The sequence below is a fragment of the Apus apus genome, chromosome 6 (assembly GCF_020740795.1).
Source record: "Apus apus isolate bApuApu2 chromosome 6, bApuApu2.pri.cur, whole genome shotgun sequence".
Lineage (NCBI taxonomy): Eukaryota > Metazoa > Chordata > Aves > Apodiformes > Apodidae > Apus > Apus apus.
Genome location: NC_067287.1, coordinates 32,605,682 through 32,630,369, shown reverse-complemented (window position 1 = coordinate 32,630,369; position 24,688 = coordinate 32,605,682). Strand labels below are relative to the sequence as shown.

The 24,688-nt window shown below is 38.4% G+C and overlaps 1 protein-coding gene across 1 annotated transcript in view; it reads right to left on the bottom strand.

The window, feature by feature from the left end:
• Positions 1-1,609: 1,609 nt before the first annotated feature.
• COL5A2 (collagen type V alpha 2 chain) overlaps positions 1,610-24,688 on the bottom strand; it is a 104,085-nt gene continuing 81,006 nt past the window's right edge. The window contains exons 26-54 of the mRNA XM_051623570.1: positions 24,247-24,300; positions 23,724-23,822; positions 23,571-23,624; positions 23,421-23,474; positions 22,849-22,902; positions 22,234-22,287; positions 21,877-21,921; positions 21,334-21,432; positions 20,379-20,486; positions 20,201-20,254; positions 18,374-18,427; positions 18,207-18,260; positions 17,118-17,171; positions 16,179-16,286; positions 16,018-16,071; positions 15,772-15,825; positions 14,745-14,906; positions 14,523-14,630; positions 13,448-13,555; positions 13,240-13,293; positions 12,808-12,915; positions 12,642-12,695; positions 11,250-11,357; positions 10,634-10,687; positions 9,846-9,953; positions 7,431-7,722; positions 6,318-6,505; positions 4,155-4,379; positions 1,610-3,269 (exon numbers count right to left, since the gene is read on the bottom strand). Coding sequence (XP_051479530.1) covers positions 3,123-3,269; positions 4,155-4,379; positions 6,318-6,505; positions 7,431-7,722; positions 9,846-9,953; positions 10,634-10,687; positions 11,250-11,357; positions 12,642-12,695; positions 12,808-12,915; positions 13,240-13,293; positions 13,448-13,555; positions 14,523-14,630; positions 14,745-14,906; positions 15,772-15,825; positions 16,018-16,071; positions 16,179-16,286; positions 17,118-17,171; positions 18,207-18,260; positions 18,374-18,427; positions 20,201-20,254; positions 20,379-20,486; positions 21,334-21,432; positions 21,877-21,921; positions 22,234-22,287; positions 22,849-22,902; positions 23,421-23,474; positions 23,571-23,624; positions 23,724-23,822; positions 24,247-24,300 — 2,769 coding nt within the window. The 3' untranslated portion in view covers positions 1,610-3,122. The remainder of the gene's footprint in view (positions 3,270-4,154; positions 4,380-6,317; positions 6,506-7,430; positions 7,723-9,845; positions 9,954-10,633; positions 10,688-11,249; positions 11,358-12,641; positions 12,696-12,807; positions 12,916-13,239; positions 13,294-13,447; positions 13,556-14,522; positions 14,631-14,744; positions 14,907-15,771; positions 15,826-16,017; positions 16,072-16,178; positions 16,287-17,117; positions 17,172-18,206; positions 18,261-18,373; positions 18,428-20,200; positions 20,255-20,378; positions 20,487-21,333; positions 21,433-21,876; positions 21,922-22,233; positions 22,288-22,848; positions 22,903-23,420; positions 23,475-23,570; positions 23,625-23,723; positions 23,823-24,246; positions 24,301-24,688) is intronic.

The window sequence follows — 24,688 nt, the reverse complement described above, 5'->3', positions numbered from 1 at the left end:
GCCACAAGACTATTGCACTACGGGTGTTGAGAAACCAAGAGAGAAGGTGTCATCTCCAGGCAGCCCTGGGGTTCACTTCTCACTGAGGACAGGTCAGTTATGGAAAACAACAGCAATAACCAACTCTTATAAACTGAATTTACTTTAAATGCAGTCTCTGATATTATATTATCATACCCACTCTAAAGTGCCTTTTCAACTATTTCTGAAGGTCAGCTGCAATAAAGAACTGTGCTAAATGTCATAATTAGCTGATATTTACTTAATGCTACTTTTTAAATTAATCAACCATTTGCAAATTATCAGCTCATTCATTCTAGGTTCATGAAATTAAAACTGTATTTACAGTTTTAATAGTAATACTGTAATAATACTGTATTTACAGTGTGCTACATGGCCTGGATAATTTAGTTTAAAGCAGTGAAATTCCCCCCACCCTTTTTTTTTGTCTGCTTAAAAAGATTCAACAATAATTTGAGGAATGCTTAAACTGAAAAAGGGGCGTTAATATGCTATATGTTAATATAAATATAGTTAGACAAGAGAAGAAAAAAAACATGTCTAACAACTTGCATAACAAGACTCAGTTACCTACTCAGGTTTCCTGGGCTCACACTTTAGTGAGCTCTTTTTCAGTGCTCAAGGCACCTGGTTGAGGAAACATTTCATGCTTCACATGGAGACAGATGCAGAGAAAGGCTTGAAAAGAAAAAAAAAATAATGCATCCTTCATAATTAAATATTCTTCTCCTTCAACAACCTCATAAAACATTATACTAATCATTGATTATAATGCTATGCTGATGAAGATCAGAGATTAAAAATAGCTTTCAAACATACATCTATAGTGCAAATGTTACTGTGTGCATCTGGATAAATGTTCTGTAGAGGTATGGTCAGAACCACTGGAGATCGACCTTTGCATTAAGGTTTTGGAGTGAGCCATTACACCTCAGATTATTCAGTGAAAGTAACAATCTAAAACCTCTCAAGGATTCAATAGAATAAACCAACTGATGAATCACATTTATGCAAATTATTTTATGCTATTAAAAAGAAATAGAGTTCCTGCTAGGGTAATAAAAGCAACCAGATAACATCAGTGTGAACCTGTCAACTGACCTGTTCCCAGGTCCTATCGTCCATGTACAGACAAGCATATGGACCACCTTGAAAACTGCAAAACTCCTGCCCTTTCAAAAGGAGGGAATGTAAGTTTTTGCTGCTTTGCTACAACATAACTTTATGGCTTGTCCAGAAACTTTTTTCTATCAGCCATAACTTACATTGGCACTGGGAATTGGCTAAGTCACATTTTGTTCAGTCTTGAATGAAAATTCTCTTTCTCTGGAGTCTCAAACAATAAAAGTCAAGTAGCTTCAATAGGACTGCTGGTGGCTATTCCATACAAATTGACACCTATCTTGTAAAAACTGGCACAAAGAGGGCATTATACAAAACACCTTTATATTCCTATATGTAAAATACTTTGGGAGAACACACTTGCAAATGAGTTATTCAAATAGCAACAGAACAAAATTATGTTTAATTTCCTGGAAATGAACTGATCAGGGACACAGTGGAAGGAATTCTACAACAAGGAAACCACTTACATAGCACGAAGCATGTATTTAATTAAATGCTTTGCAAAGATACATGAATAAAGCTATGTGCATGACTTTCTTTAGGGATGGCCCCAGCTGTTTATTTTTTTTTTTTTAAGGAACAAACAAGAATGTGGAGAGCACAGATGCAATGAAGAAAAAAAAAACCAACAAAACACTAAGTAAGTTTGTACCCACATACTTTACAAAATAAAGCATGTTAGTGGTACAAAACATTCTATATACTGTATGACCAACAAATAAATGCACTGTAACATTGTTCTCTCAAACACCATAAGCTAAGCTCTGAAAATGACATGGACAGTAGGCATCTTTATTTCATCAGCCTGCTAGAGAGTCATTTAGCACCATCACTTTGTTGTTGTTTTTGCCCTGCCTATCTCCTTTCTCGAAATAACAGAAGCATAGCACCGTTGAATATTTAACATAAAAATAGGAATATGAAATGCATCCCAACTTCCAGAGATGAGGTAGCTCATGCTAAGAAATGATGGAACTTTCCTGCCTTGACAACTCAAGGCCAGCAAGTCAAATTACTGGTGATGCATGTCTGGATGTCAGCTAAAACCAATGAATTTCTAAACTCTGTTTCATTTTATTAGCAATTGGTCTGGTATACATGTGAATGATTGGCAACATACATAAATTGGCACCATATATAAGACATCTGTATAATTTGATATGTAATGGCTTCTTAGATGGGCAAGTATTGGAAAATCAACAAGTATTGGGTTTAAGATGTATTTTGAAGGTTAAGGGTAATTGAATAGAATTACACAGATACATTGTGATAAGTGAAGTCTGGCCTTAAATTTTAAGATATGGGACACCCCTACTGAAACTCATATTTATCCCAACAATATTTTTACTTCATAAATTAACCATGGCTATGGAATACTCTTCTGAGCACACTGTTACATAGGAAAGTGCAGGAAAGACAATGCCAAATTAAGATGATCTTGTCTAAAGAGGGGTTTTTGTCTACAAAAGACACAGATTTCCTTTAATGGCTATCGTACTAGCAACCACAGGAAGACAAACTGAGGTTGAGGGAGTAGGTAAGAGAGAAATACAGCCAAAGGTTGACAAAAGTGTTCTATTTTTCTGTTATTCAGTATGCATCCAAGCAAAAGAAATAATCCTTTGAGCTTTACGTAGTCTCACATTAAAACTATCTATTTTTAATACCTGTAAATTTCAAAAGATTTTGAAACAAAGGCGAGGAAAAATATTCATGTTACTTTTAAAAGGTGGTCATCAATCATCTTAAAATTGTACTGTTGTACCAAAAAGTTGGTTTCAATCATTTAAAACGGAAGATTTGTAAGTAAAATAAATATTCAAAAGGAGGCTGGGCATTTAAAAAGAACCATATGTACAATGCTGATCCAGTATCAGCCATTACTTCAAGAGTCTCAGGATTAACTTCTATCAGTCTAAGTTCACGTGTTTAATTGCTGCTGTTGCTGGGTATTATGTTAATATCCCCCCTTCCTCTTACACAAAGCAAACTGGCCCAATTTCAATTCCAAATTCCTGGTCAGTACTGCCAATGTCCACTGGTGCAATATCTATGATAGGTAAGCGTGCCACGTTCTGTGTTCTGTACTCAAAGACAGTCTTGCCCACGTTCCCATTACGTTTCTGGAGTAGAAAAGAAGAGAAAGAAAAGAAAGAAAAACTTAGGCCAGAGCTCATGTCAGAAACAGCCCAGTTCCAGCTGGCCAGTCAGTTGTCTGACAGTTCAGAAGGATCCCAGTATATCCTGACTGAGCAACACAGTCCCCCCTCCACCCCACCTTTACTGCACCTTGGTTATTTTAAAATGTACATATCTTGCTTTTACACTGATGAACAGACCCATCAGATTGGCACAGCAGGACATCCCCCTCAAGCTGGACTAATTTTTCTTTATGTTATGAAATTCTCCTGTAGGCATGAATTCACACCTGCACACACCATCTCAGGCTACATTATTTAAAGCACCGAGAGCACTCTTTAGATTTATTTCAAGGGCCAGGTTGATTCTAGAAATATTCTTCCAGTATCTTGGACTTTGCTAAGAATACTAAAAAACACGAAGAGGAGTTACTACTAGCTCATCTTTATGCCCACTAAGAATTTTGGGGGAAACATTTTCCTTTCTAACTCAGTCACAGTAGCAATGAGTTTCCTCCAGTAACCTTACCCGTGTGGCAGACAAATGCTTGAGGTTATCTGAGCTCTGTATGTGGTTCCACACAGAGATGCACAAATACTGGGAAACGCAAAATGGCAAGACGTATCTCAGCATGGTCACTAATAACTGGTAGTTTGTAAACACCCTCTAAGTAATGCAGATTTCTCTTATTGAAGCCTGAAGTGTACTAAAATACCTATCTGATCTGTTACTTCTGCAATTCATGGTGAAATTCTACAGTATATTAATTACCCAGTTCTATCAATATTTTACAAATTAAGGAAAAACTGAAACTGTGACAAGGCAAGAGTCCTTTTTCTCCATAACAGATGACAAAGCCCCCAACTTACAGAACAGCTGTCGTGCAGCACCGTGTATCTGAACCGGCTGTTTCCCTCAGCTTTGATCTCCAGGTCATTGGCCCCTTTCAGAATCACAGCTTTCTTCAGGTTCTTAGTCTGGTCATCCATGTACCCAACACTGTTTTTACAAAGGTAGGTGATGTTCTGGGAAGCTTCCTTTGATAGGAGGCGCAGGAATGTCATCTGAGTGACAGCTGTATCCCCGTACACAAACTGTGAAGATAAAGAAACAGATCAACATATATTACATGAAAATTCATTAAGAGTTCATGAATTTTAGAACCAACTGTCATTATTGTACTACCCAGACACAACTAGCAGGAGCCCTATGACACAAAATCTTAAAAAAAAAAGAAGTTTATTTTGTAATTTTCTACCAGTTGAGGACACAAAAGTAGACATCCTGTAACGAGGATAATTCTGGAACATTTTGACCTTAAAGCTCTGCAGCTGAAAAACTAAAAGGCAGTTGGGTCTCAACAGACATGACAAGTTTAGGAATGAACTCTACCTTCTTTCAAGAAGGGATTCAGTAGGAGCTAAACTTTATGTAAGAAATAGTGCATTAGAACAACCTCAAACGAAGTAACAAATATCAAGCACAGAAAACCTATTTGCAGTGTACCTGCTATACTGCAACTCTAGTAGCCTGTTTGCTATAGGCTTTGTATTGTATTTGGAGGTGTCACAAACAGTCAGAAAGTTTGACTATATAAAAAATAACTATAGGTTTGCATAAGGAATTTATTAACCAATTAAATTACACAGAAGTTTGAAAAATATTCTATCGTGCCAGTGTTTCTAGAAAAAAGGGGAGCAATTTTTCTACCAGTAACAAAAATTTTTAAATGCCTGAGATATTTTCCCTACCTGTGCAGGTATTTTATTAATGCTTTGTGAAAGCATTTCAACATGGAAAAAAAACCTCAACAAAACAGTCAGGAATGACTAAAAATGTATACATTTATCTGAAACTGGTGAAGAAAAGAGAGAACCTTATGCACTGACACTGTCCTGTTATCTCTGTTTAGCAATCTCAGACAAATTTATTATTTAGAATCTGTAAGGAGTGCATATGACCATTTCACAGATCATACTGTTAGTTATAAAATCTAACAGCATTTTAAAAAATGAAATTTTCAATTACAGTATTCCTGAAGATAACTTCTTCCTACAAAGAGCATCTGACTTACAGAAACCCTACATGTAGCTCTGCAGGCAGCTAAACTTCAACTGTGACATCTTAGGTCATGGCAAGGTCTCCTGGATTTAATAATAAGTGAAGACATCTCAATAAAAGAATCAAGATCACATCTGTTCTCAAGATCACATCTGTTCTCAAGATCACATCTGTTCTCAATTGCTGGAGGTCTGAACTGTTATCAGGAATCCACTTGATAACAGCCCTATTTTTACACAGCAAAGACTTATTTTAAAGATATTTAATTACTTGCTGTGAAATAATGATTGGAAATATTTTCTGTGCTTTTCATTTGATCAACTAGGAATAACAATGGAAAAAGCTTGTTAATTAATTACATACCTTACATATAGCATAAACCTCTGTTGTTTGGCAGGATCATTAAGCCTACTTTCAGAAGTTACAGCGGAAGGAAAACCCAACAGAAAGCTAAGAGTGGAATTTTTGTCTGCCTGGAGACTGATGCACTTGGCATGGAGCATTCTGACCATGTCATAACAATTATACTTTTTAAAAAAACTGATGGGCTGAGAGGATTTATAAAGCAAGCTTTGCATAATTAAACAGCAAAGAGCTTTCTCAAAAAAAAAAATAGTAGAATTCAATTAAAACATCAGTAATAGCGTAGGACGACACTTTTCAAGGACAAGGATAGTGAATAACTGAAGTGGACTGCTAAAGATGTTGGAGTTTTTGGGATCAAGAGAAACAATCTCTCCCAGCTATGTTATACTTCTAGCCAATCCTGCCTTAGATGCATTTTGATTGTTTCTCCCAGCTCTTTCCTATAGCTACTGCATGATAACCACCAACTGAATATAGGCCAGTCAATCAATCATTATACTGTTCTGACTGCAGCAGAATCTGCTCAGAAGAGCAGATGAAGTTCTAAACCAGAAGGAAACCAGTTTCACAGATGTTGATTCATGACACTAAACATATTTAGTTACCTGTGATCCCCTGTTCATATCAAGGCCGTACCAAATGGGTTTTACATCAGATGACCTGCTGGCCCACCATGTTTTACGTGGTATGGTAGATGGGTTTGCAGAAATACAGGTCTCTCCAGTTTCCATGTTGCAATATACTTTTATAGCATCTTCAACACATCCCTGGTTAGGATCAATCCAATATTCACCTACGAAGACGATAAAAAGTGATTCAATACCATTATTAAGGTTCTTCAAAAAACTGGGGAGCGATAAGCACAGGTATGTCATGACAGTACCAAACACAAGGAAAACAGGCATGTGTTTCACATACTCTGATGCATGTTTTGATGTGTGTGTCCAGTATAAACTATATTGTTACTTTGAGATACAATCTGAGCAGCATTTCAAATATTTCAAAACTCGGGAATGCAGATTTGGAAGTTGTTTAAGGTTAGGGTTGGTTAAATCCACTACAAACCTCCTAGATGCTCCAAGTGCATAAAAAGCACACAATGGCTAGAAGCTATTTTTCCCTACATAAGAGGAAGCAATGGCAGCCCCTTCTGATGTTGATGGTGGAGGCAGTTTCAGAAAATGGGGCACAAGCTGGTAAGGCCTGCCACAAATTATCTCTGGCTTCCAGTCTGTTACGGTTTATCACTAGTAATCTATATAAATTAGGGAAAGTCCTAAATGGCACATTAGCACCTCACAACCCATGAATTGCTACTAGAAGCAGCAGCAGAGAATTCTGGATGGAAAGCACTCACAGGTTATCAGCCCACAGGTCATGTTTCGAGCTAATAGCTATTATGCAGATATTCACAACTGCTGTACAAACTTAGCTCTGTCATCACATAGGTGGTACTCTGTGGTGAAAACATTTTCAGAAACAGTGTTTTGTGGCAGTATAAAATATTTCACAATTTAAATTCATCTCAGTAACTACTGAATAAATAAGTATGGGATGCACTAGAATGTGTACTTCACTGGCAAGAAGTTTTCAAGTTCCTAGGGTGAATGTCAAGGGAGACCATCAAAACATGTAATACACTTTTTTTCCCCCAGTGACCAAGTACCTGCTGGGAATAAGAGAGAGGCAGGTACAGGAGAAGGTGTGTTGATACGCACCGCTTTTCTTGGATGGGTGGCACAGCTTCAGGTCATCACAGGTCCGTGCTGGGTGTTTTTTTGACCCATCTGGGCTGCGCATGGTCTCAATCTGGCTGCTCAGTGACTTCAGTGTGGCATGGACTCCTGGGTCTGTTTTGTTGTGGTCATCTGGGGCTGCTTCATCTTCAGTAAACTCTGGCAGCGGATCTGCCATAGCATCATCATAGTGTCCCATAATGTCACCAATGGCAGCTGTGAGATGGCCTGGAGGCCCTGGAGGGCCAGGAGGGCCAGGATCACCTGGTGGACCCTAAATTGTTTTTTTTTAAATGAAAAGGGAACAAGGGCACAGCAGAGTAAGTATTATTAAAAATTATAGCAAAGACAGTCACTTAAAAAACCAAAATTTCATGGCCAATCACTTCAGAGCATGGGGGAAATTTAGATACTATAAACATTTCAGAGAATCATAGACTGGTTTGGGTTGGAAAGGACCATAAAAGATTGTCTAGTTCCAACTACCTGCCATGGGAAGGGACACCTCCTCCCTCTAGACCAGGTTGCTCAAAGCCCCATCCAACCTGCCTTGAGCACTTCCAGACACATTCCAAGAAATGGGGTAAGAGGTCAGAATGGCATGTGAGGTATCCTCTCTGCTTCATGCTTTTCCTGCCTCTCTTAATACCTTGTTTCTTACTCCTGACTTCAGACTTAACAGCTGGAAAAAGTCATCAAGGAATGGCCTCCTCATTCCATTTTTTTAAGCCATCTGTCCCTCCTTGTTCAAATCCCTGCCTAATAATTTTATTTCTTAAAATTCCAGACAGCTGTAAGTGATTTTCAGAGAAATTCAAAATTCCTGCTTCCCCTGAGTCGCTTCAAGCACATTTTCAATTAGTAAAGCCTGGACAGAAAACTTGACGCTAGAAATATCTTTATATTTATCCTGCACAGTTCTGAGCTTTCTGGGCAGGGGTATGTGAGACAGAATATACACCAGGTGCTTACTTGGCAGAGCAGGTGTTTTCCTGAATGACAGGTTGTGAGGTCCTTCTGTCAACCTGAGCTGTGACACTTGGGGAGGGAACTGAATCTTGAAACAGAATGTATCTGTCAATAAACGAATCTCCACCCACAGGCTCTGCCATCTCTGCTTTGGCAGCAGAAAGCCTGTAACACCTTGTGTGATGGCTGTGGTGCATCAGATGGTGTATCAGAATGTGGGATTTCCTTTGAGAGTAATTACTTCAGAATTCTCAACTAGTGCTCCAGATGCTTACTGCAGAGCACACACCCAGACTAATACATGCTGCCTCTGACAAATGAAATCTTAATTTCTATTTCTTGCTTTGTGGTTCCAATTCATAGTTGCATGGAAGCCAGCACAGAAAGCAAAACTAAAGTTACTGGTATGTGGTATTTCTCATACTGTCTCATTACACACATGAAGGATCTGGATACACATTGTATTGTTATGCTCTACCATCCACTAGTCATTGGTGCCTCAGCAGAAGTGGAGATACCAATAATTGGCAGAAATTCTAATGAAATAGGGTGAATGTTATCACATGATAAACACCATGGCTCACAGGACAGAAAAGCAGCAGAATCTGTGTTCTTTGTGTTGCTCATTATTTTACTCCACCTTTATTCCACTTTTTCCACTTTTTTTCCAAAATAAGCAATACCAGTCTTAATCCTTCATACACATCAACCTTTCCTTACAGCCCTCTAATTTTCTAACTTCTCTTCCTTGGGATAGTGTAACTTCTGTTTTACAACTTAGGGTATTGTGAACTGATAAATGTGGAGTATGACTGGGGCATTTGGGAAAGCTTTAGGGCTTTTTCCACAGTGGTCAAACTGTTTTCTATTAGCTGCAAATCAGCTCACAGTTGATGTCTGTAAACCTTAGATCAGGCTGCAGGTCAGCTGAGCTGACTTTTAAGAGTCTGGACTCTTCACTTAGACTAAAGGATTTCCTTAATGCATGGCATGGTGGGGTATGCTGCTGGCAATCAGACACATAGCTGTTATAATTTAGTGCCCCTCTTTGTGGGACTACTGACTTTGAACTACTGCTAGTTCAAGACACACCAACTGGCCTATTCCCTAGGCTTGCGGCTTGAGAATTCAGCTTTCCAAATGGCCAGGCTGAACTGCAGATCCAGCAGGATCCAGTGAGCTAACTGCAGAAGTAGCCCCAGGTTGACCTAAAGAGAGCACAGGTGGACAAGACTGGGACCATCACAAGTCTGGAATACGAGAATGAGTCAGAAATGGGCCCTTTCAATACACAGTTATCCTTGCTATTTATTGGAGAAGTTGTATCAAATCTCACCATTTGTCTTCAGCTCATGGATGTTTGAGAAAGTAATGTAACAGACTAAAAAAATCTCATTATTTGAAGGTAACCTTTACCCATCAACTTACCTCAGGTCCAGCTTCTCCTACACTCCCTCTAACACCAGGAGGCCCAATTGGCCCAAGTGGACCAGGACTTCCATCTTTACCAGAAGGACCAACTGGACCTGGAGGACCCTAAAAAACGTAGAGAAAGAAGGAATGTATTTTAACATTTAATAAGAAAGTTACACAAAATTGCCCTTTGCAAGTCATATCTTTTCAGGGAGCAATCCAATTATTTGTGCCTATCACCAAACTTTTTTTAAAAATCACCCTTTCTATTCTTCCCTAAAAGTAAGAAGACAGTTTCAATGCTGTTCTTCTCCGGTCAGTTACCTTAGCCATGATATATTATATCAGCTCAATAGTTTTCCCTAAACCACTTAAGCAGTTCAGTTCCAGGTGCTACACAGACTGCAGTAGCTGCAGTACACCTACATGTGGGAACATCCAAGAGATCATATTCCTCTTTTATTTTTGGGTGAATGAAATACATAAGAGTATGAAAAGAAGAACAGAAATTAGCAGAGCTGCCACATGTACAGCTTTGTGTCAGCTGTAGCAAACATATCTGTGTAAAGAGACTGTAGACCTGTAGTTACTCTAAACTAAACTTTATAGTTTTTTATCTAGCTATAAACCAAAGCTTTACTAAATTAAACAAGATTCTGTCTCTTAGCAGAGGGTAGCAAGGTAATCACCACACCACTTAAGTCAATAAAAGCCACTGAAATAAAAGTGAAGGAGAAATACAAATCCAATTGTGGAAAGAAACAAACAAGCAAGAAAAACCTTAAACCCAAAACACTACTCACCCGAGGACCAAATGGGCCTGGAATACCAGGACTGCCCTGTTCACCAATAGGACCCTAAACAGAAGAAATTATAATATAATTCTGATATTTAAAGCGTATTCCTTTAGTTTTAAATAATTAGTGTGTCATACACGCAAATTCTCTATGAATAAGATTGTAATACACGTGAACAGGTAGAACCTTTCCCTCTCAGGATTCATTTCCATTCTGTTGTTCTCTCTTGTCACAGAGTAACAGCAGTAACCACAATTTAGAGTAACAGAATTTACTGCTGCTTGGCTACATTAAAAAGTTGTTTCTGCAGGAAAACCTTGCTTTTATGTCATTGAGAATCAGATTGGCTTACAGAAGAGTAACTGGCAGTGCTACTATGAAGTGGAAAGACGCTTTGGGTTTTTTTGTTGACTCTTTTCCTGCATGTTGAAACTTTTCCGCTTTTGCATTAAAATTACATTCAAAGGACTAGCAAGTACAGAGAGCCAGGCCACTCCCAAACAATTTGTGGCGAAAAAAATAACTCATGCTTGCTTTTTTTTTTCCATTTAAATAACTGTGTTCCTGATACATCACTTAACTATCAAAGAAATAAAATCATAGTAAAAACAGAACAACTTACAGGAGGACCAGGAAGACCTTGAAGCCCAGTGAAACCCCTGTGTCCTTTCTGGCCCCTATCACCTCGATCTCCATTGTCACCTTTGTCACCACGAGGTCCTTGGGGACCCTGCAAATACCAGTGATGAAATGTAAAATGCTGAACTGGAAAAAAAGCAACCCATCATTTCCTTTTAGACACTGCATTCAGACCTCCTTCACTTCTAAAGCAAGAAAGAAGGTGGTACTGGGGCAGCTCCAAGAATCTTATTTTTTTTACCAGAGACTAAGTAAATAATTACAGAAAACTATACTTAATTACTCTATTCATAATACAGTAGGGAAATAAAAAAACAGAACAACAACCTGTAATGATGATGCTAAATAATTTACATTATAACAATTTTAAGATTGACACGTTTCTTTGCCTTACTGAACACTGCACATTATTTTTGTAGATGAGATTGAAATATTGTGGATCTCTCACAGAATCATAATGATAAAACCTATTTTCAGCATGAAATTCTCCATGTTGCCTCTTCACTTCTCAAAGCTCCTTTCACCTTCACTATGATTAAGGTACAACTGAAGTTACATTCCCTAACTACAGACAACAGTGTTCAGGCTCCCCAGTACAAATAGCTTGGATCTATTACTGTCACAATTTAATTCTTGGTATTTTTGTTAATTTCAAACTGTTCACACTAATTCAAGAATCACTAGAAAACATTTCTTTTGCTTTCAATTCCATATTTCTCAGCCCAAATTACATGCCAAATTTCTCAGTGCTAGATTCCAAATACTTTATCAATGGCATCATTATCACTAACCACTCAACAAACTTTTCCTGTCTCTCATGTGACATCTGCTTAGGGAAAGGACAACATTCTTTTGAATTTCCCAAGTTTGCAATTAATTTTTTTGTTCCAATTGGACTGTAAAAGAGTTACGAAACACAAAAATATGGATTCTGTTTGTTTTTCCATTTCAACTGAAGTCAGAATCTCATGAGTTGAATTAATGTGGTTTCATGGGAACAGGTGATCTTGTTATAGTTCTGCTATTTTTATCTAAAAATATGCCTTTTTGTTCAGCCTTCCTTTCTTTACCCCTTATTCAAATTGTCAAACGCAGACTTCAGCCATTTGCTAACTCAGGTCATCCAGACAGCAACACACTCCAAAGAAAGAGCCTTCCAAAGCATTTCTTATTTCTCTGCAAAGTGTTTTTTAAAGAAAGTGTAGAAATACCAGTGTATTCAAACATTTGTACAGATTTGCACCTCAGAAGTCTACCTGCAGCTCCTTGCAGTCAAAAGGCTAGAAGCTGAAGCCTTGCTCAGCCACCTAGTTTCTCATACAATTTCCTGTAAAAAGCATCCCAGATAAAACCAGAGTGACCATGGAGAACTTACAGGCAAACCTCTTTTTCCTGCACGGCCTGGGGGACCCATGGGACCTCGAGAACCCTACAAAGATTGCATACAGAAGTGATGTGAAGCAATGCACAAAAGCACACACAATAGCTTTTTGATAAACAGAATATTTAAAAAAAAAAAAAAAAAAAAAAGCCTCACTTACAGGTTCACCTCTTTGACCTGCATCTCCTGGAGGGCCAACAGGACCTGGAGTTCCTGGACCTCCTGGGGAGCCTGGTAAGCCTGCAGGGCCAGGTTCACCACGATCACCCTGTGAAACATAATTTCAACATTATTTATCTAAAGAGGTCTGGACTGGACCAAAGCAACAGGCTCTGGCATTGCCTATCTATTTACTAGAAATCACAATGTAGAAAGATATTCCTTCTTTAAGAACTCATCTGCATTTGTGGAGACAGGTGTTCTTAGACTTCAGCCAGTTTTCCTCATCTTTGAGTGGTACTAATACAGAGCTCTGATACACTTACAGAGCAAGTTCTCCACTCAGATTAACTGAATGAAGAGAAAATCTACAATAAGACAAGAATAAAAAGAAGATTTCCAGAAGTGACTAAATAAAATAATATCCTCTTACACGTTCTCCAACAGCTCCATCTCGTCCAGGAGTACCGTCATTACCAGCAGGTCCCTGGAGTTACGGAATAAAAACAGGGCTATTGATTAACTCCATAATCTTGCATTTCTATAAGAAAAAGAACATTTTTCTCCACCTCTAACTTCAAGTCAAGGAGAATAACCACTAGGCTGTCTTTTTTTGCCTGTTGAGAGGCTCTAATACTTACTTCTGGGCCAGGTTCACCTACAGGTCCAGTGGCACCTGACTGGCCAATAGGTCCTGGGGGACCCTTATCACCAGATGGCCCTGTGGGACCTTGTTTTCCTGGTGTGCCCTAAAGAAGACGAGAAATATATTATCAAAATTGTAATAAAAAATCAAAGAAAGGACAAAAAAACCTGCTGCCTGCGAAACACTTTCCATTTATCTGCTCTGAAGTAAAATCAACACTTGTAACTTTCAAAACCTGATAATTAAGGGAAGCGTTCTGATAGATTCTGAATATATATTTAATATACTAAGTAATTTTAAGCAGTGTGTGTGTGTCAGCTGCTTTTGAACAGGCTTTCATTTACTAGAAGCTGCACTTGAAGTTAGTCTAGCTAGCAGCAACTCCGCACTCCACCTTGATGTATGGATATGTCTGATGGCATTATCTGCAGTCAGTAAGGTCTTTTTGACTGGAAAAATGTAATGCAGCTTGAAATAGGTAACATGATTTTATTATTTTTTTCTATTTATTTTTTTTCTCTCTCACCAGCAACAAGTCTAGTTAACCTGGAACAATTTCTGGTCAACTTTAGGTATAAATTGACTTTATGGATCCAGTGGTAACGGCAGATCCTCCTGGATCATTGGGCTTTTCAATCAATATCTATAAATATTACATGAAAGCCAAGAGAAAACAAATGGCAATTTTGAAGATTGTAGTTTACAATTTAAGAAACAGCAGTTACAAAGTATTTACTCACATTCGAGTGACCTTTGAGCACCTAAACGTAAAGTCTGGGGTTGTTTTTTTCAAGGAGCTAGTATTAAGTCAAATAAGAATATTTCAGCCAGATGTCTTGATGCTATTACACACTTTTAATTCAGGCTCAGATCTTCCATTATGGCAGAAACAAAATCTGCCACCTCATGCATTTGCTCAAGATTTAGTAATTTACTATTCTCTTCCTATTTGCTCCTGCAATTGGTGTTTTCCAGCTTTCCCCTGGTGCTATGGGTTACTATTCTCTCCATCCCACAAAGACAAGGAGGAGGCCCAAGCCTGGTGGTACATTGACTTGATGGTTACTTACAGCAGGACCCGGCAGCCCTGGCATGCCTCTTTCCCCTCGCTGTCCCGGCATCCCAACAATTCCTCTCTGGCCAGTAGTTCCTGCTGGACCAGGGGGGCCATCTGGGCCCTGAAATCCACGAAGCATAAAAGAAGGTTACTATCTTTTCAGGAGCAGTAAGTAACAATGAGGCCAAGCCTAGAGTTGATCTAGGGAGAATTCATAACATCAGCGAGGACGTACCGGCTGCCCATCTTCCCCGGGGTCACCCTTGTCCCCAGGACCACCAGGAGGCCCAGCTGGCCCTCTATCTCCCACACGGCCATGAGAACCAGGATCACCACGAAGACCTGGGGGACCTTCTTTTCCTGGCTCACCAATAGGTCCAGCAGGCCCTGGAGCTCCCTAAGAAGATTAAAACACCTTGTTACATGAGATCCTTTTCTGATCAGGACAATCAAATTCTAAGGACTTTGTTTTAATTAACTATAAACATGCCTACTCTAAAGAAGGCCTAAAGATTTATGATTAAAAAAATGAGATTAAGTTAACATCAAATTATGTCCAAGCTCCAACTCCTCCTCTCCACAATTTGCAAGTCCAAATTCCCTCCTTCAAAAGACACTCTCTTTTTCTCCCTCTTTATTCCTTTTCTTGTGCCTCAGCTGTACAACTACTGCTAGAAAGCTAACCCTTGCCCATTCTTTCCAATATTATCAAGCTTAAGTCCATATTCAAACTTTCCATTCATGTGGCACAAATGAGTGTCTTAATGAGCCTTTATCCTTTTCTCAAAGACTTTTAAAAGACTTCCCTGTTTTATTATGTTTTCCATGAACTTCACCTTTTGATAAACTGATGATGACTGCAAGTTATTTTTCTCATCAAAACATTAATAAGCATATGCAGAGAATGACACAGTTCTCTGTGTGCAGTTGAATCCTCACTTACTGATCCACAGCTGATTTTTATTTTATTTTTTTTTACTGTTTCTGAAAATATTTAGACATGAGAGATTTTGTGGTTTTGCTACTTAGCTCAGTGAAAAGTCTTGCACTAATTTGGCCATTGACACTGGATCAAGCTCAAGACTAATGAGTTTTCTTTTATTAAGTCAGTTGTTAGCATGTGCTCACAATAGTCAGTGCTGACCAGCTGTTATATAGCACCAGACCATAAACACTGCTTCACCTTTCCTGCTTTGTTTAGTCTTCTAGTTTTCAATGACCAGTTTATAAAACACCTATGAGAAATATGACAGTTGACTTACAGCAGGTCCTGGAGGCCCAACTCTTCCAGCAGATCCTGGGAAGCCAGTAGCACCCTAAAAAAAAATATCAGTGACAAATTTATTGAAAGCACTGGTTGCCTCAGATGTCCTCAGCTGAACTAGTGAGCCAACGTTATAATCACAGATTGTGAAAAACAGGCTGAGATAAGGAATGATGCACTTGTTACACAGAAGTTCAGCAGTAGACTATCTGCAGTCAGGTCACAAAAAAGAACATCTACTTACAGGGGGACCCTGAGTTCCTCTACCACCTTTTAGACCAGGAACACCTGGAGGGCCCTAAGAGGAAAGGAGAAAGAGAAGGGTGATAGTGAACATCCAGGACATCTTAAATAAGCCACATCAGTCTATGCCACTGGTTCTCTGAAAATGTTACTTATACTTACTGGTGGACCAGGAGACCCAGCAAGACCCTGTGGACCTGGAGATCCAGCATCTCCTTTCTGTCCAGGCTCTCCAGGTTCACCTTTGACACCTGGCTGACCATCAGGGCCCTATAAAAAAAAAATATATTTAGAAGAGACATTGGGTCAGAGAATACAAAATCTTTCCAGTCTAACAAAGTAATATTGTAGGGACTTCCTAGGAGACAAAAAATAAGAGGAGAAGAAAGCAGCCCAGGAAACAGTGCATTTTCTCAGTGGTTCTGTTCAAGAGAACTGTAACAGTTCAGCACAGTCTTTAGAAGATCACAGATGGGATTTTCTGAAGTCCGTGAATTCAGAATTTCCATTCAAAATATTTTCTTATCTAACTCACATATTTCTATCCTTTAGATTTTCTGTTTCCCTCAGCAGCTATTGCATACCCAAAAGCAAAAGGGACTGAACAAACACTGTCTTTTTTAGTATTGCTTCCCTTGGTGGGGAAAAGAAGTGCCCGACTTCTTGTGAAAGGTCTGAAACATGATATTCAGTCTATGAGAAGGTTTGGGGCATTCACCAGAAAACTCACAAACCTTCCATTTCATCCATCAAATCATTCCAGCCTTCACTACCCATACAGCAAATCTTTGCTACCTTCAGTAGATGACTCTTGATAACTTGCCTCATTTTAATCTCAAAGGAGCAACACAGCATATCCATGAAAATATTAAATCTGGTGAACAATTGCATAATCTTTTCAACAAAACTACTTTTCAAGTGTCTGGGGTATTTATTGGCCCTTTTCTTTACTTGATACACTGATGGGAAAAAGCAACAGCTCTTTTTTGCAACAAAAATGTGACCCACGTTCCAGAACACTGCAGTAATATTCATAATGAAGGAAATGAAGCATGTCAAAGGATGACTAAAGGAAACCCATTAGTGTTGCAAAACACTTACCGGGGGACCAGCAAAACCAACAGCACCAGTCGGGCCATTTTCTCCTCGGGAACCCTGGTCAAAACAATTTAGAATAACTGTACTTAACACAAAAGTCTTTCTACATATGGTGTAATTTGCAGTTAAATATACAAGAAAGGATGTAAATTCTTTGCTGTTATAAGTGTGATTACACTTTTGCCCTATTAATCAGAAGCAAGTAATCTTTTAATCACAAAATACATGATGTTACCTATGATGTTAAGAACTGCTATTTGTTCAAGACTATAAATACTTTCAGAATTTAGATTTGGAAGGCATATGCAAGCACTGAAAAGCACAACAGGAGAAATTCTGCTCACAAGCACTTCCAGGACTAGTGTGATTAGCTGAAGGGCACACACTTTATGAAACCCACCATTCCAATCCGATGGACTGTGGGAAAAAAAAAAAAATAGTTCAAAGATGTATTGTTCTACAAGGTCAGAATGGGCTATGAGCTGCTTCAACTTAGCTTACCACATCACATTTGTTTGGAAAAGATGAAGCTGAAGGCTGCCAAGCTCCAGCACTCCCCAGAGGGGTGGAAGCTGTTGCAGTTTTCACTGGAAATAAGGCTGTTCTGATTTATGAAAGAGATATAATCAGTTCCAAGTATGAATGATCTAGAAGGGCTGAGCCTCTGTCTCCCTAATCAAAGTAATCCCTTAAAATCACAAACAGACTGAAGATGATGAGTTAGAGTAATTAGATGAAAACTAAGATACACTTCTGTGCTTTATTCATCTAAATATTTGTATGTATATAGTAGTATCTGGTATGGGCAAGCTTTTAAAAAGATTTAAACAATTTCAAGTGGCATACTTTCAGGAGTGAGGTAAATAACAGTAACTGTGTAAAGATTGCCCTAAAACAAGCAGAGGACAGAGGAGCAGAATCTGCCAGCAGTTTTGCAAGTACACAGCATCAAGACAGGAACTAGAGATTTTGACTCTGAAGAAGGGAGAAGAAAATAAAAGATATACCAGCAAATGAGACAAAACCTGGAGTTTGGATCAGTATTAGATATTTTTAACTTATGCCACATATAAACCAAACATGTTTACTCACAGGGTTTCCACGAGAGCCAGGAGGACCAACTAGACCTCGAGGACCTGGTTCACCCTTAAAATAAAATTCAAGGTTATTTCTCAAGTAACTTAGACAAGTAGCAAAAGTGCCAATAATTAAGATAATACTAAGAAACTTCAGTTTGGATTGCATAAAAATCTGCTTACCTTTTCACCAGTGGGACCTGCTGGACCCATTGGCCCTATTGGACCAGGGAGACCCTTTTAGACAAATTAAGATAAAAGGAAGTTAAAAAATGGATGCTTCTTAATGGTGAATTTTAAACTTCTCATATATAACTATTTCCATATTGTTTCCATTCTTTCAAATTCTTCTTTATCTCTGAAATCTTGTTGGGACTGTTTTACCTAAACTTTACTTGCATTTCCTCTCCCAGTGACCAAAATCCCACATCTCAAAAGCCCTGTTTTCATTCATTCTCTCTCTCTTCATTCATCTTCTATTTTGTGCAGCATTTATAAACAAGGCTAATGATAAAAAAAAGCCCTGGCTTTATTTTTCTCTCTCAGGAGGAAGCAATGTCCTCTTTTCCCCACTTGCAGAGAAGCTCTCTATTTGCTTTATGCTAATATTTCATTGTTTAAATTGATTTTAATGTCCTTGGTTACTTTTGAAGATTAATTTCTATCTTGAAAACTCTGCAAAAGTGTCCTTTTTCTCTTCATAGGATAGTAAGGTAAATAGGTTCCAATCTCTCCATCCAAATCCATCAACCACATATGATGATCCTGCAGCACTATCCATATTACCTTCTTCAATATTTAGATATCTCAATTACAACCCCCTTTCACGAAAAGCGAAGTTCTACAAATTAAGTTTATTTGCAGCAAAATTCCCCTTGCCCCCAATAATCTGCACTGGAACAAAGCGAAGAGAAAGACAAAACCAATGGTATTAACAAGGAAACTGCACCACCATCAGTGCTCTAGTGATTGGTAGCCCAGATGTCTACAGATAGGTGGCTCTAGAAGAGGGATGTACATTTAGTTCACCATTACTTTACCTGTTCATTAGTTATTGCAAGCTAGAAACTTGCCTTACAATGACTAGCAAGTCTTCTGTACTTTTCAATACAGATACCTGACTTAAAATAAAACTCACAGCTGCTAGTTGTGAGTTAGTGCTTCTGCATGCCAGGCTTTCTCAAAACTACTTTGCCTCTTTAACTAGAAATTTAGAGCAGGCAGAATCCTCATCTTTTGTACGTATCTCATATTTCCAAATGCCTGGCAGTTAGTACTCCAACTGGTCTGCAAAATCCAAAAATCTCAGATAGACACAATTTATGTAAAACATAGCTCCACCAGCTTCTGAGAAGAAGAAATATGGTCAGTGCATGTATTCCAAACACAGGACATTTGGGTTTGTTGGACAACCAGTCTATGCAGAAGTGTGTGTGCAACATGTATTGAACATACTGGATTTACTGCATGTGAGCATACCAGCCATGTTATTTATGCACAGGTGGTTCAAAAACTTTCCAGAAGTGTCAGCAACTTACTGCTTGTATGGGACTCAGTACATTTACAGGAACTTTTGCCTATGAAACTCAGGACAAATCATGAGCAACTCAGTTCAAACAATAAGGAGCTATTTGCCTTAGTCCAGGAGTCAGAACTGGTGGGTTTTCTTTTTTGGCTATTGGGCTCTTCTTGTCTTTTTTTCATATTTTTACTATAGTCAGCTTAGCTGAATCCCAAATGAAAATGCTTCTTCTGGGAATGCTCCTCCATTGATATATTAACTCCCACTATTGGTAACAGAACACGAGCTCAGAGCACATACTTCCCAAAACATTTTGTACAGTCTTGAAAAAACTTGGAAGACCAAATTTGAAGGGTAGTGGGAATGAGACTGACTGTAAACCCACAATAGTTGTTGAGCAGTGTTTAACTATGAGCTGAGAACCTCTAGCACAATAAACAACCTGGTGTGTGGACAGTAGCTCTAAAAAGAGTGATGGATTTACTTACTCTTGCCCCATCATTGCCAGCTGTACCTTCAGCACCTTTCTCACCTATGCCGCCCTATGGAAAATACCCAAAAAATCTCAATTACAACACTGAATGTTGAATAGTTCATACCCTGGAAAAACTGCAGTATTAAGAGACAGGTGATTCTCCTCAGCACAACAGAAATAATCAAACTTACTCTATCACCCTTGGGGCCAGGCGTTCCAGCAATCCCTCTTTCTCCAGGCATACCTTGAAGACCCGGAGGGCCTGGATCACCAGGCGTCCCACTAGGGCCTGGGCTTCCCTGAAAAAAAACGTAGAAGAAGTTGTTGTCTCTTCATCTGAGAACTGTCTTTGCCTCTAGGCTGCAGAATATGCTGTGCCTGTGTTGAAGTCCCTGGGGTACAGTTTTAAGTAATTGTTTTCTCTTAAATTTGGACTTTATTCATCTCCAAATACTTTTCTTTTCCCAGTTTGTTACTCGGGAAGTTAGTTGCAATACTGAGCCCTTTCAAACACATTAGTATTTACTCAGTGCATACTAGGGATGAAGACAGGCAAAAAAAGAAGCTCGAGCATCTTTCTTACTTGACCTCAATGCCACATGGGTCTATTACACAAAGCTACAAGAAGTAGTTTCCAGGAGCAGAACTGCTTTATGCTTTGCTTCTCACAGCTCACGTCTGTTACAGGTCCTGCATTACTAGAGGCACTCCCTGCATGGGTGACCTTCTTAGGACCAATTGTATCTGTTGCAGGTGAAAGAAAGGCATGCTGTTTCTAGTATTTTCTTCTAAACACAACCCTGCCAAGTCTCTTTGAGTAAAATGGTTCTTAAAAGGCACCATTGCCAGGGGGGTTTTCTGCAGTTCAGAAATGGCTTTGCCCTTTTCTACTGAGACACAAAAAAGGTTTTAATTTTCAGACCTACACAAATTAATACAAAATGGGATTTCTCAACATTTTACTATCTTGCATGTTATTTACACTGTTGTACTGGAATAACGTGTCCTCCTAGAACCCTTGTATAAGCAAGATACCTTTTGATGAAAATATATCCCTTTTATAATAAAAAAAGCTCTCTCTTTTATATTTGTGCAAATTATCAGAATTATACATCACATCACTGCACAAATCTCCATTCAGCTTACCTTTGGACCATCAGGACCATGACCTCCAGCCATACCCTTTTCACCCTGGAGTCCTGAGGCACCTGGTTCTCCCCTTTCCCCTGGATTGCCACGTTCTCCCTACAAAATGGAAAATTATTACTTATGTAGAAGTCAAGGCCCAGTTCTGACAGACAAAATCCTAACTACACCATAAGTGCAGCACTGCTATTTGAACAAAGAGCCTGTGAACCAATTCTAGGAGAACTGATAAAAGAGTTTTATGCTTTTATTGTTAAAGGTAGGAGGAAAAGCATATTACTCAGCAAACTAAAAACTGTCCTTTCACAGCTATAAATCTAACCACTTAGGACCTAGTACTCAATACCACTTTGTGAGCTATGAAACCATTAAAGGTGGTAGGCTTCACAGAAACTGTCTTAAAACATATCCACATTTACAACCATTCTATTGGTGGGGAAAAAAGTAAAATATTCACTTTAGCTGCTAAAGTCCATGTTATATATCAACTTTCAACCTCAGAGAACTGTTGTAAATGTTTAAATTCTGAAAGAAAACACTTACCCTAGGGCCCAATGGGCCAACAGCTCCAGGATCTCCAGGCACACCCTAAGTAGAACAGAATGCACTATTAGAATGAAAGCATTATTCATAACCTTATAGTTATGGAAATCAGAGATTAACACTTTCATTTCCCAAGTACTGTGAATGTACATGGCTAGTTCTGAAAGTTATCTGTCCATGACAAGATGGCAGTCCAACTCAGTACAAGAAGAGGGTCAGATTTTACAAATTATTTTATCCAAAAGCATTTCTAAGACAGCTGCAGACTACAAATAGAGTGGGAAATTATATTACAAAGAGAAGAAAAGGTAAAACCACCTTATGAAGCGAATTCTTGTTAAAGTACACAGAAATTACCTGATCACCTGGCTTTCCTCCTTCACCTGGAGGACCTGGTGGCCCAGGTAAGCCCTGTAAAAAAGTAAATAAAATGGTTAGTAATGTAACAGAAAGGGATGTAAATCTAGATTTAATGAAGACACAAAAATATGCATGTAGTATTATACTCAGTAGAATACTGAGATCCCCAAGCAAAACAGTTACATTAATATTTCACTGCATTGTTTTCCCCCCTCTAAATAAGATGGCAGCCGTTTAACATTTGTTGGACATATGCACATCAGCCCTAAAAATAAAATTCTCTATAAAAAGAGATTAACTTAACCTAATTAATAATTAATTATCAAAAAAATTATTTTGCTCCATATTTGGATCATCTTTGGAAAATCTCCAAATTAAAACTGAAAACTAACAAAGGTTCTCTCAAGGGATATGGAGCTGGTGTTTAAGCCTTTGCCAGTTCAGTGCACAGCTGATGTGAAAGCCAAATATCACTAATTATTCTGAGCATCGTTCCCTTTAGTTCTGAAGCTGTGTTTTCTTAAACATCACTTGATTGAATTTCTGCAATTTACGTTGATAAAGACATAAAGGCTGTTTATTTTTTTCTTTGACAAAAATGAATACACGTACCTGAAACCCTGTAGGACCTGGAGGGCCTTGTTCTCCTCTTTCTCCTGCCAGACCCTACACAAAATAAGGTAATAAGTATACAGTTGAGGAATATAGGCAGGCTCCATAATTTTTATTCTTTTTGAATGGGTATAATTTCAAATATGTATTTGTTTATTATACAGTTTTACTTACCCCTGTCCAAGATATACCCTATCCAAAAGATGTAGTATGATGTTTCCTATCTCTTTAAGATCCCCCTCCCCAAAATTCTGTGAGGATGGGAAAACACTGAGTTTCTTTGAAACCAAGGAACCTAAGAAAATGAACTATGAAAAAATTTTGCTCCTTGTTTTTTTTTTGTAATTGTTAGTAAAAGGAATTAGACTACTACTATATTTTTTTTTTAAATTATTTTCTTCAATATAAAGTTCCCCATTATTCTGTGAATTTTTTTTTTAAATGTTCTTAGTTGGTTTTTGGGGGGTTTTTTTGGAATCACTAACTGACACAAAGATAGATTAAAAACAGAAGCAGAAAGAGTAATGAGTAATGCGAGAGGCAGGGGGGCAGAGTGGTAAAAGCTGACTTACTGGTGGGCCAACAGGGCCAGAAGGACCAACTTCTCCATCTTTACCAGGGGCTCCCTAAATTAAAATTACATAATAATAAGTTTTGTACAGTGAACACATAACTGAAAAACACCATTTTCTGTAATCACTGCAAAGAACAGTCACACTCACTCTCTGTCCTGGGACACCTGCATTGCCTGCTTCTCCAGGTTTTCCAGGATCACCCTAATTTGCAGAAATACAAATTGTTGGTTTTAGATACTGTTTTCATCCATTAAAATGTTTAAAGTTAAAGAGATCTTGGGCACAAGGTGCCATACTCACACTACTACCCTTTGGTCCAGGAAGGCCCATGCTGCCTGGCTGACCTCTGATTCCTATTGAACCTGCAGGACCTGGACGCCCATCTTCTCCAGGAGCACCCTACAGAGAAAAAGCATTTTCCACATTAATTTGGAAAAATGTTTGTATAAATAAAAAATAACATTAATCTGGTGTGATGCTACAATTATCTGTCAAAATGTCTTTAAAGCACATGTAGCTTTAACCATACTGCTGGATTTAACCAAATACTATGCAATTTTCATCACTGAAATACCTTACTGCTTCCTTACAGCAACATTTAGAAAAGATACGTAGTTCAAAATGGTTTACAACTATTGCAGCAGCTGCTAAACAGATACAGCTACATGGACAAAACTAAAGGAAAGTTGGGAATCTAAAGTGAACACTTAAAAGAGAAGATGCACCTTCAGAAATCAGGGACATTCAAGTCAATAATTTCAATTAGTTGGGACTTTTGAATTACTGCTTCCTTGCCAAAAGGACTCATTTTTGTGTCACTTACCAAGGGGCCAAGTTTTCCTTCAGGGCCTTGAACACCTGGATTTCCTGTCAAACCCTACAAGTGGGAATAATATCGTTATTAAGTTGTGCATATAATTCTAGAATAATAGAGAAATGTAAATAAATCCAAAAGACACAGTATTCATGTGTAAATAATATCTTCTCTGTATCAGAGGTCCTCATCTTCACTTTACAGTTTCACTCTCCACCATCTTTGATCTCCCCTTCTCTTATTCTTTTCTCGCTTTTACACCTTTTGAGCTTCTCACAGGCTCATCTTTATTCCTGCCAACATTACCCAGTGATCTGTACCACATCACTTGCTGTTCCCTTCCTCTCCTTTTCTGATATTCCAAATTCTTCCCAAATATTTTTCCTTGAAAACATCAATAAATGACACGCACCAGTGCACTATGTAAGTTATCAAATCATAAATTTTATGA